Source organism: Saprolegnia parasitica (genome assembly GCF_000151545.1).
Source record: "Saprolegnia parasitica CBS 223.65 unplaced genomic scaffold supercont2.11, whole genome shotgun sequence".
Lineage (NCBI taxonomy): Eukaryota > Oomycota > Saprolegniomycetes > Saprolegniales > Saprolegniaceae > Saprolegnia > Saprolegnia parasitica.
This window is the reverse complement of record NW_012156405.1, coordinates 696,626-710,156: the sequence shown is the minus strand read 5'-3', so window position 1 is coordinate 710,156 and position 13,531 is coordinate 696,626. Positions and strand designations below refer to the sequence as shown.

The 13,531-nt window shown below is 61.2% G+C and overlaps 6 protein-coding genes across 6 annotated transcripts; 3 read left to right on the top strand and 3 right to left on the bottom strand.

Annotated features, from left to right (window-relative positions):
• Positions 1 to 1,372: 1,372 nt before the first annotated feature.
• On the bottom strand, positions 1,373 to 1,639 carry SPRG_04301 (hypothetical protein; the record flags this gene model as incomplete). The annotated part of the gene is made up of 2 exons (XM_012342896.1): positions 1,373 to 1,508; positions 1,530 to 1,639. 2 exons carry the CDS (start codon positions 1,637 to 1,639, stop codon positions 1,373 to 1,375), a joined length of 246 nt encoding a protein of 81 aa, XP_012198286.1.
• A 575-nt stretch (positions 1,640 to 2,214) lies between these two features.
• Positions 2,215 to 4,861, bottom strand: SPRG_04300 (hypothetical protein; the record flags this gene model as incomplete). Its single annotated transcript, XM_012342895.1, has 2 exons — positions 2,215 to 2,235; positions 2,417 to 4,861. 2 exons carry the CDS (start codon positions 4,859 to 4,861, stop codon positions 2,215 to 2,217), a joined length of 2,466 nt encoding a protein of 821 aa, XP_012198285.1.
• A 601-nt stretch (positions 4,862 to 5,462) lies between these two features.
• On the bottom strand, positions 5,463 to 8,870 carry SPRG_04299 (hypothetical protein; the record flags this gene model as incomplete). Its single annotated transcript, XM_012342894.1, has 7 exons — positions 5,463 to 5,691; positions 5,741 to 5,896; positions 5,936 to 6,277; positions 6,325 to 7,233; positions 7,280 to 7,838; positions 7,946 to 8,604; positions 8,654 to 8,870. 5 exons carry the CDS (start codon positions 8,868 to 8,870, stop codon positions 6,033 to 6,035), a joined length of 2,589 nt encoding a protein of 862 aa, XP_012198284.1. The 3' UTR covers positions 5,463 to 5,691; positions 5,741 to 5,896; positions 5,936 to 6,032.
• A 185-nt stretch (positions 8,871 to 9,055) lies between these two features.
• Positions 9,056 to 9,951, top strand: SPRG_04298 (hypothetical protein; the record flags this gene model as incomplete). The annotated part of the gene is made up of 2 exons (XM_012342893.1): positions 9,056 to 9,108; positions 9,141 to 9,951. 2 exons carry the CDS (start codon positions 9,056 to 9,058, stop codon positions 9,949 to 9,951), a joined length of 864 nt encoding a protein of 287 aa, XP_012198283.1.
• A 471-nt stretch (positions 9,952 to 10,422) lies between these two features.
• Positions 10,423 to 12,344, top strand: SPRG_04297 (hypothetical protein; the record flags this gene model as incomplete). The annotated part of the gene is made up of 2 exons (XM_012342892.1): positions 10,423 to 11,865; positions 11,928 to 12,344. The coding sequence occupies 2 exons, from the start codon at positions 10,423 to 10,425 to the stop codon at positions 12,342 to 12,344; spliced, it is 1,860 nt and encodes a 619-aa protein (XP_012198282.1).
• Positions 12,345 to 12,530: 186 nt separating this feature from the next.
• On the top strand, positions 12,531 to 13,468 carry SPRG_04296 (hypothetical protein; the record flags this gene model as incomplete). Its single annotated transcript, XM_012342891.1, has 1 exon — positions 12,531 to 13,468. The coding sequence occupies one exon, from the start codon at positions 12,531 to 12,533 to the stop codon at positions 13,410 to 13,412; it is 882 nt and encodes a 293-aa protein (XP_012198281.1). The 3' UTR covers positions 13,413 to 13,468.
• Between the last annotated feature and the right edge of the window lie 63 nt (positions 13,469 to 13,531).

Below are 13,531 nucleotides of genomic sequence, written 5' to 3'. Positions count from 1 at the left end.
GCCTCCCACGCCCCGGACCGGCTCGCGGGGTTGAGCAGCCGTACATAGTCGAATGGGTAGTCGACATAGGGAAACTCCGTGCCGACCATGACATCGTACGTGGCCTCCTGCGACGAAGTGAGCGCACCGTCTTGCCAGCGCACGGCCGACAAGTCCATCGTTGAGATGGTTGCAGTGCCACAGGCCACGCGCCACTGCTTTACTGGGCGTACGATCACCATGGTTTGAATCACAATGGACGTGAGCCGCGAGAACTGACGGTCGAGAACGTGAACCTTGAATGCCGTCGTATCCCCGAGCGTCCGGCCCTGGTAACTACAGTCGACGAGGACCCAGTCGGTCGTGAGGTTGATTGAATGCCAGCTCTGGCCGTCAAGCATGAGCGGAAGCACCTTTGCGACGTACGATGACGTGTAAATGTGGTCACTGCTTAGCGGTTGGAGGCATCCATCGCGGTTGAAGCTGAGTGTTGAATGGTTGCTTGGATCGGTTGCGTCCAAGTAGAGAAGGCTCGCAGCTCCTGGCGGCAGCACCGTCGTTGCGTTCATTGGCAGCGGGTTGTTTGTGACGAGCGCCTGAACAAACAAGAGGATGTACGACTGCGAGTAGCGGTTGCTCGGGTTGAACATCTCTTCCGAGACGCCCTTGATGCTGTCTTTGGTCGCGAACGACCCCGTGATGTCGACGAACAAGATGTAAAAGATGGCAGTGAAGGCGGCGAGCCGGCTCATCGGGGTGTAGAAGGACATCACCGCACCGTGCATGGTTCTTTTTGTGTCGAAATGGCGTTGTCGGTTTTGTCTGCAACGCCTCGCTATTTGCTGCAGCGACATACAGACTCGGGCTCTAGATAGCTGACTTACCTTCAGTAACTCTAGCTTCTCCTGCGTAGCGCCATAGGCATGGCGAGGCACTGAAATGGTGGGCAACTAACAAACGTGCCTAATATGGCGAAGAAGAGAAGGTCGACTTCCAAAAGACGTCCTACCGTCCCATCGTCCCGTCGTCCATCGACATGTCCTTCAAAAGTTGACCTACTATCGCCGTTGAACGATCAAAATAGATGCCGTATAAAATATACCTGATGTTTGTATGTATTTTTGCCCCATAAGGGGACCTATTTTCGGCCGAATTGCCACCAATGGCTAAACTCTCAGATACAATCCGGATGCTTATCCGCCAGTGCCTATGCTTTATGAGGACTGCCAGTCAACACCTATGCTTTTATTGACCAGTGGTCCCGCCAGATAGTTGCCACAGACAGGTGCGCGCAAGTGTCACTGCAAGTTCATCCGTCGGCCATCAGTTCTCAAAATCATTTTGGTATGAATGGCGAGTGAGTAATCGACTAACTCATAGATGCGATGTTTTTCTACTTCTTGGGGACGCACTGCGAGTAGTACGCGTTGTGCACTTTGCGCGTGTCGGCGCCGCGGCACGTCTTGCCGTTGGCCTTGAAGTTGTTGTTGCTGCCGCCGCACTGGCCCCACGTCGCAATCTCGTTGGCACTTGGCGGCGTCGGCTGGCACTGCGAGTACGCGTCGTTGACCTTGACGCACGTGCTGCCGTCTGCGCATCGATAGTTGCCGCTGCCGCCGCACTGGCCCCAGACGTTGATTTCCGCGGCGTCGGCGGCCATTTCTGCCTTCTTCTTGAGCACAAGGAGAGGTACTCGTTCTTCTTGTTGCAGACAAAGCTGGGGTCCTTGCAGCAAACGCCAAAGGGCCAGTTTTGTCCGTTGCACTGACTCCAGTTCTCCGAGCACGGCGGGGTCGCGGCCAAGGAGACGGCGGCGATGGGCATCGCAAGTGCGGCAAGGAAGGCGATGGTGCGCATGGCGTTGCTATTGCGGCACGAGGTTTGTTGAGGAATGAAGTAGAGTAGAGAGCAAGAGGGTCGTCTTGTCGAAGGCTACCGCGGTGAAGGATACCTCGCACTTGATTTGATCGTGCATGAGATAGCGAGGCAAAGTAGCGCTATGCCAGGACCACCAACATGCGTGTTCCAAATTCGTATCGAATTCTCGTCGTTGTCTTGAAACGACAGCGTGCCACGTGGGTCCAATCGTCTTTGAGGAGGACGCCCCATCGTCAAAGATCACATGCCATACGTGTGCAGCCGGAAAGCAGAGATCGACCGTTCGCCAGCAGCTCCAACAGGGACAAGCCTTGCGAGGGCGGCGTCATGCTCACGCGAAGGCGACTCTGGAACATCTTATTGCCACATGGGTTTTCCCTGACAAACTATTCGCGTGGTTAGGGGCATCGCTAAGGAACCTAAATATCGACCGCGTCGTCCAAGGGGTGGAGAACCTCCATGGGAAGGCAGCGCGGCCACTCGACCGCACGCTGCCTCTCGATATCTCTCTGCAGAGTACGGCCACGCATGAGACAAGTCGACAGAAAGCAGCGTCTACCTGAGTGGCGTTGAACGCAGGAAGGACGGGCGGGGCGCTGGGTGGCGGCACCACCGTGACCCGGGGCAGCATCGCCATCGACTCGCGGCGAGACACACGTTTCTTCTTCGCGTTAAGTGTCGCGCGAGGCGGTGGCTTGGTGCGTGCCCCGGGGCCCCACACAAAGCCGAGGGCGTCGAGCTGCGCCTTGCGCTCGTCCGTGAGCACGTGGGACTCTTGACGCAGCGCGGCGACAACAGCGCCGAGCTTCTCGGTCCAGCAGTCGGGCGTCCACGCCGGGTTTTTGTCTGGCACGTTAAACTCGAACGGGACTTCGACGTGGTCGTACAAGCGGTAAAAGGTGCGAAGGGCCTTGTGCCAGATGCGCCACTGGAGCTCTTCGACGTCCCAGATAAAACCCAGCGCGCTCAACTGGCTTCGCCGCACGACCGACAAGGACGCTGCGTTGACGCGCAGCTCGTGGGCAACGCGACCAAGCGCGACCTTGTGCAGGTCCTTGGGCCACATCGGATCGTCGGCTGGCACTTGAAATCCGTACGGGATCGACACGTCGCCGTACAGTTCCTTGTACCGCTGCAGCGCCATGAGGCGCAGCTGCCACTCGTGCGTGGCCGTGTCCCATACAAAGCGCAGCGCATCCAAGGACGCCACGGTCGACGCAAGCAAGCGTCCGGTGCGGTGCGCGTGCCGGAAGGCGTCGACGTCGACGAGCATGCCCCAAAACGGCGGCGGCCACGGCGCGTGCGACGGCACGGTAAACGCACTGGGCAGAGTTGTGTGGTCCGAGTCCCGGTGCTGCTCGTTAGTCGCAAGCACGACGAGGCCGACAAAGATCTGCTGCCGCTCGGCGCCCGTCGCGGCGCGAGGCTGCGACAGCGTCGACGGCGGCGGCTGCTCGGGACGAGAAATGTTAAACCGCGCGAGCGGGAAGGGCGTGTCGACTCGCTTGCGCTCGCTTTGGCGCTTGTCCTTCTCTCGCTGGGCAAGACGCCGTTCTTGCTCGATGAAGCGAAGCTCTCTCTCGACGTGCCGCGTGCTCTTGGGGCGCGGTGTCGGCCGTGGAGATCGGATCTGTGGCGGCGGCGACGGAGATCTTGGTCGTGGGACCGACACGCAGACCGGACGCAGTGGCGACGGGGCCTTGCGCGGCGGTGACCGAGCCTGAGGCCGATCACCTGGCTTTCGAAGGCGTTTGCGGCGATGGCGGCGACTGCTTGTGAAAGAGGACGTCGACGTCGACGCGTCACTGACTTGATCGACGACAAAGCCGCGGAGCGACATGGAACGGGGCTGGCTGTAGATACGTGCCTGCACGTGCCCATCAAACTCTTCTTCGGACGACGAGATGAGATCGATGACGTCGTATGCTGGCATCGCACATGATGCTCGCGGCGTGCGCGTGTGGATCACGGCGACCTCCCGCCTACGCTTCCGTCGACGAGCTGACACGGGCGACGATTGGACGTCGGGCTCGGGCGACGACGACGAGCGACGGCGTGCGTGTCGTCGGACAACGACCGGCGGCGACCGACTGCGGTTGCTTCGTGCGGCCGTCGACGGACGCCGCTCTTGTCGCACAACGGGCGACGAAGACCGACTGCGAGCGCTCTGCGCCGCCCGTGGTCGACGGCGACTGCGCCGAACCGTAGACGACCGGTACTCTTCCTCGGACGACGCCGACTGCTCACCCCGAGGAACGGGTTGGTTGTTTTGGTTGCGGTCGAAGACGCGGGTGTAGGTATGGGGCGTCGGTGTCGGGCGCTGTCGCGGCGCCACAACCTCGGGCGAAGAGAGGAGATCGTTCAGGTTGAAGTCGAGGTCTTGAATGTGCGAGGCAGCCTGCAGCGTCGCCTCAATCGGGACGTGCCCGATGGCGGCTTCGAGCGCCTCTTGCCGAGCAAGGATGGAGATCACCGACGCAATGTCATCGCCGAGCTCGGGCAGCGGCGGCTCGACGTCGACATCGGGCATCGCTTCGGCATCGACCGCCGCGGCATGCGCCAGTTCAACGTCGTCCTGGAAGATCTGCGGCACGGCAAAGTCGTCGAGATCGTAGGCGTCGTTGTCGTCGTTCAGCAAGAGCGTCGGCGCAACATCGAGCATGGGATCGTCGTCTTGCGCGCCGGCTGCCGTTGCCGCGACGTCGGTGGTCGGCTCCGAGTCGTTGGACACGTCGTCTTGCGGCAATGGCTCTGGTAGACACATATAAAACGGGATCGGCGCGGCCTCGTCAAGGTCCAGTGGCGGCGGAATCGCTGCAAACATTTCGACGTCGTCGGACGGCGGCGTCGCGACAAGCGACTGCACCGGTGCAACGACATCTTCGGGCGTCGACGTCGGGCACGGCGAGGTGGTAAGCACGGGCGATGGCAATGGAGCGACAGCAACGCGAGGCTCTGCCGCCATCACGGCTGTGTCGGTTGGCGGCACCGAGTTGAGCGTCATGACTGGACTTGACGAGCGTAGGGGCAGCCCTGGCGTCGTCGGTGGCGAGGTCGGTGGCGGCGTGGTAGCTTGCGTTGACAGCGCATGCCTGCGCTGCATGGCGAATCGAATGGGGCGACTCACGACGGGAACCGAGATCGCCCGCTTCGTAGTCGCTGCCGTCGTCAGGATGGCAGCGAAGCGCGGCTTGGCTGAGACGACTGCCACAGCTGCAGGCTTTCGCATTGGCCGCGTTGTCGCCAGCGGCGTCATGGTTAGCGGCCTTGCAGTCTGTCGTTGCGGCGGCGAGCTCGCCCGCTGTGTGTCCACGCGCGCTGGCGTTGCGAGCCTCTCGTCCTCGTCGTCGTCCGACGAGAGGATCTCAATGACTTCACACGTCATGGGCGCCGGCGGACGGTGGGCACGTGCGCTCGGCCCGCGCATCGCTGGCCCAAAGCTGCTTCCCGAAAATGAGTCGAACTTCGAAGTCCAAATCGAAGATCCGCTCGTAGCTGCCCGGTCGACAATACTGTCTGTCCTCTCTCTCCATTCGGTTGAACGCATAGATAGCTAAACGATTGAAGACTATGAGAAAACTTTTATCGTTAACTTTAAAGTTAAAGGGGAATGGCCGGATAGAGCCTCGACAGCGCATGGTCAATAAGTCAATAACGTCATGTCCTTGCAGACCAGAAAATGTGTTGTTACTTTATCGCAACGGCGAGTCGGTGGATGCGCTCCATGAGCGAGAGACGGGTCTTTGTCTGCGTGTTTTGCGTCTCGAGCATGAGGTCGCGGAAGAAGGCGGCGGCGCGGTCCGGCGTCGCGCCCAAAATCAGCCGCTTCTCCACCTAGTCGTCCATGCGAGTTAGTGCGCCGGATGGAGGCCGAGCGCTCGACCTCATCGATCGCCGACTCGGCGTGCATGCTCATGTGCGTCATCATGTCGGGAATCCCCGCGTCCTTGGAGAGCTCGAGCACTCCGAGAAGTACGTGGGCGTTGGCGCGCAAGAGGTTGAAGCCCGTGGCGGCGTAGCGCAGGCACTGCTGGAACTCCTACGCGACGATCAGTCGAATTCAACAAGAGGCATGTACGTGGCCGCGGAGACCGCCCATGGCGTGGACCATTTCGGGGGTGAGGCGGAAGGGCGGCGGCAGCGGCTTCGGGTCGCGCCCAAACATAAACCCAAAATCAATGTGAAAAAAATGGCCCGACTCTTTGAGCATGAGGTTGTCGAGGTGCCGGTCGCCGACGCCGAGGACGTACGTCGCGACGCAGTAGCCGGCGACGCTGCGCACGAACGTGTCGATCGCGCTTGGCGAGACCCCGCCGTCGGGATTGTAGTTGTGTCGTTTGAAGAACGTCAAAATGTTGTGGTTGTGCTGGCTCAGGACCGCCGAGAGCGGCTGCGACCGCGGCACGAACTCGGCCAAGCCCTACGTGGACCACTGTTGCACCCGTGGCTAAAGCAGCGACTGCGTACATCCCGAGTACTTGTCGGTAGAACGCGGTAGAGCGTAAAGCAGAGGTCGAGGCCGTCGCGCTTCAGAAGGGCGTCCATGATCGCGAGCAGCTGCAGTGCGAGCTGGTCTTGCCGCAAGTCGTCGCCGAGCTAGAGACCATGTACCAAGTGCAGAAAAACGTCCAGGACCGACCTTGTAAATGACACTGGGTGAGACGACACCGGGCCGCCGAGGCGCTTCGTCGACGAGAACGTCGGTCGGGTGCAAAGCGCCGGTCGGCGGTGGCGACGTCACGTTGTGAACCTCGACGACGACAGCGACATCGAGGCTGCCGTGGCCGTCCACATGGACAACACTGCGGTCCAAGCCGCGGGAGGAGAGCTCGAGTTCGACCGCCCCGACATAGGCGCCGCGCCGGAACACTTGGCAGTCGACGAGCTGCGGTGGCACGCCGACCTGAAAGTCGAGCCGCGCCACCGCCGCCGAGATTTCGACGTGCTTGCGCTTGCCATGGACGTCGACGCGCAAGGTGAGGTCATTGGAATCAAAGCCAATGACGGCGAAGACAAAGACATCCACGGTGTACGTGTGCAGCTGGTTGGGTAAGCGGGACGTGGACCGCTCAACGAGCGACCGCTGCGACGACGATGTCGCGAGGGCGAACTGCAGCTTCATGGGCTTGGCCGAGCTCCGGAAGAGAAAGCTTTGGGTACTATCTACCATGTGCACAGTGGCCAGCGGAAAGAGAGGGTGGGGGCACGGAAAGATGAGAGGAGGTAGTCCCTGCAGCGTTGACGTCGTTGGCGACGCAAGGTACGCTTGAAGCGCCGTCGAGAGACCCTTGACGTCGGACGTTGGCAGTGCTACAAGCGCAGCGTACAAAGCAGATATGTGCTGGGTGCAAGCGACCTGCCCAAAGACAATCGCGCCTACAAGTCGACATAAACGATCGAAAGGCAGCGGTCGCGTCCGTACGATGGTCGGGCGATTCCTCAAGCATGGCGTTGAGATGCTGGAAGATGCTTTCGTACAGCGGCTTGGTCGCCCGGTCCTGAATCGCGATTTCCTGGTTGGCAACGACGACGCTCACTCGGTTCTCGAGCTCGATGCGCACGTGCCAGTAGCAGTCCAGCGCGATCTCGACGTGGTCCCTTGCCATGCTCAAGAGGATATTGAGCAAGTCGCAGAGGTCGGCGCCTTCTGAGAGATCGACGTCGTGCTTGAGTGCTTGCAGCAGCTGCGGAAGGTAGAGTCGGAGCACTGCGGGGTCGTGGGACGCCAAGGCCATGGCCGCATGCCGCCGGATCTTGCGGTGGCAGACGCGGTCGGTCAACAGCCAGAGAATCGTCCCCATCTCCAGCGCGCCATTAACATCTGGATCATGCTGGTCAAGCAGCACTTCGGCGGCTTCGACCTGCGCGACGTCGCCCCAGGCGACACGCAGGAGACGGGCGTTGATGCCAGTCTCGTCGTCGCCAAGGTACATGAAGGGATGCTGGCGGCGCTGTCGACGGAGGCGGTGGATGGCGACGATCTTAGGAAACGCGAGAACAAAGGTGACCATGGCCGAGGGCAGGAGGAAGAGGAAGACGAGGCAGAGGTACAGCACTCCCCAAACGCGCGGGTCGAGGTCGCAAAGACCGCCATGCCAATGGCCCAGAGCACCGTGGTCACAAGCATAACAAAGGCGAGCTTGGTCATGTCTTTCTCTTCCTGAACGTTGCGGCGCAAGCGGAGGGCAAACGCCAGAACGAGCAGCAAACAGAGCACTTTGGGCGAGACGATCGCAATGACAGCGTGCGTCGAGCTCAAATAGCAGCCTTGGAAGCGGTAGTCGACGTCGCCAGGGTAGTCCCACAAACCGAGCGTTGGATTGAAGCCGTCAAGGAAGCCGATGGCCGCGAGGATCCCACCGTCGACGAGCAGCAACAGCAGCAGCATGCCGACAATCCAGGCGTCCGTGAGCTTGACGCCAGGTCCCGTCGTCGAGGCGAGGTAGAGGCGGACGTTGCGGTACAAGCGCAGCGCGAGCATGCCAAATACGAGGACGAAGGCGAGGTCCATGCAGCACCAGAGCACCGTGCACGCATGCGTGCTCTTGTCGAGGCTCACGGCCACCGCGACCGACGCGGCGCCAAGGACCGACCCAACGTTCATGACATGGCCTTGCCATGCGTGCGTCATGAACGCCTCGTTGCTGTAGTAGAGGTACACGAGCGAGCTCGTGTACGCGACGACGGCAACGACGCACGCGGCCAGCATGACAAAGAGGTGGACGCTCGGGTTGAGCGATATGAGCCCTAGGCGCAGCACTCACATCAGCCATTGAGCGTGAACCGAGGAGCGCACCAATGTCACACGTGCCATTGACACCAGCCGAGCTGGCCCAGCCGTCGGCGCAGACGCAGACGCCGTCGGCGCAGTAGCCGTGGTTGCTGCACACGAGCTTGTTGCGCCCGAGTGGACAGCTGCAGCCGGCGACGCACGCAGCGACGCACGCAGTGTCGGTGGCAGCGACAGCGGTGGCGGCGACCGTCAGCAGCGCGACGAGGAGCTCCATGCGCATGCTGCCAGGTCGTTTCGCGTGCGGATTGTGCCACAGACAGAGTGTTGGTGGTCCAAGACTCAACTCAATTCGTGCGTTGCAGAGGTGCGTTTTGAGTTTTCAAGTGCAAACTGGGCGCAATTGAGTTTCAAGTTGCGTGCGTGTAGCCAAATCGGAAGCAGCTGCGCCAGTGATACATTCTTAGCATGGCGGCGCGAGGCTTCCGCAGCGTCTTCAAGACGACGTCGGCCATCAACTGGTTCCCGGGCCACATGAACTCGGCCAAGACAGCATGAAGGCGCAGCTGGGCAGCATCGACGTCATCATCGAGGTCCGCGACGCACGCATCCCGTTCTCGTCGGCCAACCCGCTGCTGGATGGCATTGGCAACCACAAGCCGCGCCTTGTCGTGCTCAACAAGTCGGACTTGGCCAACTCGAACATGAAGGCGCGTGTGGAAGCGCGCTTCCAGGAAGCCGACATGGACTGTCTCTTCACGTCCGTCATCAAGGGCAAGCACATCCAGCATATCCTCAAGTGGTGCAACACGCACGGCAAGTCGCAGTTCCAGAGCACGGCTGGCACCGTCGTCATGATCGTCGGTGTCCCCAACGTTGGCAAGTCCTCGATGATCAACGCCTTCCGCAGCATCTCGTCGTCGCTCAAGCTCTCGAAAGGCAAGAAGAAGGCGACGGTCGGCGCGACGCCGGGCGTGACGGTGCGCACCGACATCTTCAAGGTCAACGAGGCGCCGGCCATCTACGTCATGGACACACCAGGCGTCATGCTGCCCAACATCCCGAGCCCCGACGTCGGCCTCAAGCTTGCGCTCACGGGTGCGATCAAGGACGAGATTGTCGGCGCCGAGCTCATCGCAGACTACATGCTCTTTACGCTCAACCGCATGGGCTCGACGCAGTACGTCAAAGCGCTCGGGCTGCCCGCGGCCACCGATGATATCGAAGAAGTGTTTACAGCGGTCGTCCGTGCGAGCGGCGGCGTCGGCAAGCCCGAAGACACCCAGCGCCAGCTCGCCGCTGCCTACTTGCTCAAGGAGTTTCGGCGAGGCGCGTTTGGCACGTTCACACTGGACCCGATCTAAGCGTTGTAAAACCACTTGCTAGTACTCTCGCCTACGATCGCAGTTCGAGTGGACTCTCTCACGAGCCACGAGCGTGCACCGCAGCACTACTGGTATCCATCGGTGGCGAAAGCCGGTATTGGAATCCAGCTGCCAGCGACGATGCTTCACCCATGTTCGGCGGGCCGTTGTGTGCACTCCAGCGAACGTAGAGGGGCCTGCTTAGCTGCTACGGCGCTGGCAAATAGCGCATTCCATCATGGAGCTGCTACGGGCGCAGCGGACGTCGAGGGTTCGAATCCCGGCGGCGTCAAGTGCTGAGAAAGGCCGAGTATTTGGCGCGGCAACCTCGTGATTGTCCACCTTGCCGTCGTCGGATTGGCTGGATTTTGGCCAATCACCACGGCGAGACCCGGTTTCGGGAACGCCTCGCCCGTGATTGGCCAAAAGTCTGGCAGGCAATCTGGATCGACGCCACTTTGAGATTGACCAATGCTGCTGCAGTACCAGCGGGCCGCGCACCGAGCGCTGACGGGCCGACGCCTCGTCCTTCGCCCGCGCCTCCATGGCGCGTGGGCCCACGCTGCCGGCCTCGCGACAGACGCCAAGTCCAAGGAGCAGACGCCGGTCCCCGTGACGTCCAAAGAGATTGTCACGTCGCTCGCGGGGTACCTCTGGCCGGAAGGCAACGGCGCCGAGGCGCGCGCCGTCAAGGGCCGCGTCGCGCTCTCGCTGGGCATGCTCGTGTCGGCCAAGCTCATCAACATCCAGGTGCCGTTCCTCTTCAAGGAGCTCGTGGATGTCATGGGCACGACGTCGCCCGAGGTCGCCGCGGCGCTGCCCGTGAGTCTCGTGCTCGGCTACGGCCTTGGCCGCTTCTCGGCCAACGCGTTCCAGGAGCTGCGCAATGCGATCTTTGCCAAGGTCGCCCAAGGCACGATCCGCCAAGTCGCGCGCAACGTCTTCGAGCACCTCCACGGCCTCGACCTCAAGTTCCACCTCGATCGCCAGACCGGCGCCTTGTCGCGGACGATTGACCGCGGGTCGCGCTCGATCGACTTTGTCTTGCGCTCGATGCTCTTCAACGTCGCGCCGACCGCGCTTGAGATTGGTCTTGTGAGCAGCATCATGGCGTACCAGTTTGGCTGGGAGTACGCGGCCGTGACGCTTGGAACGCTCACGGCGTACACGGGCTTCACCGTCGGCGTGACGCAGTGGCGCACCGAGATCCGCCGGCGCATGAACAAGCTCGAGAACGAGGCCGGCGGGAAGGTCATTGACTCGCTCATGAACTACGAGACGGTCAAGTACTTCAACAACGAAAAGCACGAAGCCGACCGGTACGACGTCGTTTTGCGCAACTACCAGGACGCGTCGCTCAAGACGCAGACGTCGCTGTCGTTCCTGAACGCGGGCCAGAACGCTATCTTCTCGGCGGGCCTCACTGCGATCATGTACATGGCGGCGCAAGGCATCGTTGACGGCACGCTCACGGTCGGCGACCTCGTGCTCGTGAACGGCCTCCTCTTCCAGCTCTCGATCCCGCTCAACTTTATCGGCTCCGTGTACCGCGAAGTGCGCCAGGCGGTCATTGACATGGAGGCCATGTTCGCCCTCCGCGCGGTCCAGCCCAAGATCCTTCCGGGCGCCTCGATGTTTGAGAATCTCACGTCGCCCAAGGAGATTACATTCGAAAACGTCCACTTTGCCTACCGCGAGGACCGGCCGATCCTCAACGGCACGTCGTTTGGCGTCGTTGCCGGCAAGACGACTGCGATCGTCGGCTCGAGCGGCTCGGGCAAGTCGACGATCCTGCGCCTCTTGTACCGTTTCTACGATGTGCAGAGCGGCACGATCCGCATCGACGGCCACGATATCCGCGAGATGGACATGGACGGCCTCCGGCGCGCGATCGCCGTTGTGCCCCAGGACACGGTGCTCTTCAATGAGAGCATCTTCTACAACATCCACTACGGCAACTTGAAGGCCACGAAGAGCAAGTGATCCAAGCGGCCAAGGTCGCGCAGATCCACGACGCGATCGAGCGATTTCCCGAAGGCTACGAGACCAAGGTCGGCGAGCGCGGCTTGAAGCTCAGCGGCGGCGAGAAGCAGCGCGTTGCGATCGCGCGGGCGATGCTCAAGAACGCGCCGATTCTTCTGTTTGACGAAGCCACGAGCGCGCTCGACTCGGAGACCGAGTACGAGATCGTGCGCGAGTTCAAGGCCATTGGCCTCAACAAGACGACGGTCATCATCGCGCATCGCCTCTCGACAATCCAAGACTCGGACGAGATTCTCGTCATGGACGCCGGCCGCGTCGTCGAGCGGGGCACCCACGTCGAGCTCCTCGCCAAGGAAGGCAAGTACGCAGAGATGTGGCACCGCCAGCAGCAAGGCCACACGACGCTGTAAAGACTGTAGAGCGTAATGAATATAGAACCATGTACACGTCCCCTACATATACGAGGCTATAAGATCCGTGCGATCTAAGATCTGAGTGCGAGTTTGCCGGTGCCGGCATGGCTTCTGGCTGATTGGTGCAAACGTGGCCAATCACCAAAGTGCAATGTGAGAGCCAATGAAAAGCGGCGACCGCCAATGGCAGAGACCACTATGGTGGCGTGGACGATCGCCGAGGTCGAGGACCCAACGAACGTGCACTCGTTCGACGAGAAGGCAACGTTCCATGCGATCGAGTTCCCGGCGCAGCATGGCAGCACGGTCATGAAGCTTCTCGCCAAGGCAGCGATGAACCTCAAGGACATGGGCTACGGGCACCTCAAGCGCATGAAGAAGGCCGCGGCGCCTGGCCGGCTGCTTGCGCTCGTGGCGCCCGACGCCGCCGTCGTTGCCACGGTCATTGAGGCGCTACCGACCGTCAACGACCTCGTGACAGTCTGCGTCGACGTCCCAAAGTACGCGGCGACGACCAAGGACGAGTTCGCGGCCGGCAACGCCGAGTGGCCCATGGTTTTCCACCCCAACGTCGACGCCACCTCGGTACCGCTCACGGACGACGAAGTGCGTCACATGCAAGCATTTGTATCGCGTCTGTATGAGGAAGCCACGGACGCGCCATCAACACTCGCCAATGGTTGCGGCCGCCAGCACTGCCTCGTCGTGAACCCGTTGACCAACACGATTGTGGCGTCCGCAGCCGACTGGACGCCCGTGGGCTGCAACCCGCTCATGCAGCACGCACCGATGCAAGCGCTCGAGGTCGTCTCGATACAGGACGTTGCCCGCGACCAGAGCCAAGCGGCGACCGAGTCGTACCTGTGCACGGGCTACGACGTCTACGTGGCCGTCGAGCCGTGCGTTATGTGCGCAATGGCGCTCGTCCACAGCCGTGTCCGACGCGTCATCTACTTCAAGAAAAACGCAGGCAGCGGCGCGCTTGGCTCCAACTACTACCTGCACACAAAGCGGTCGCTGAACCACCGGTACCGCGTCTTTCACGCGTGCCAACCAAGCCCGTAGTTGTATTTAGTTAGCGTCTTCGTGCAGTCATGATCAATAAGAAATGATTGGAGCAGATGCGAGTGTCGCGATTTGCGTGCACAATATCGTCATATAGCTCCCGAGCGAGATCGTGCGAT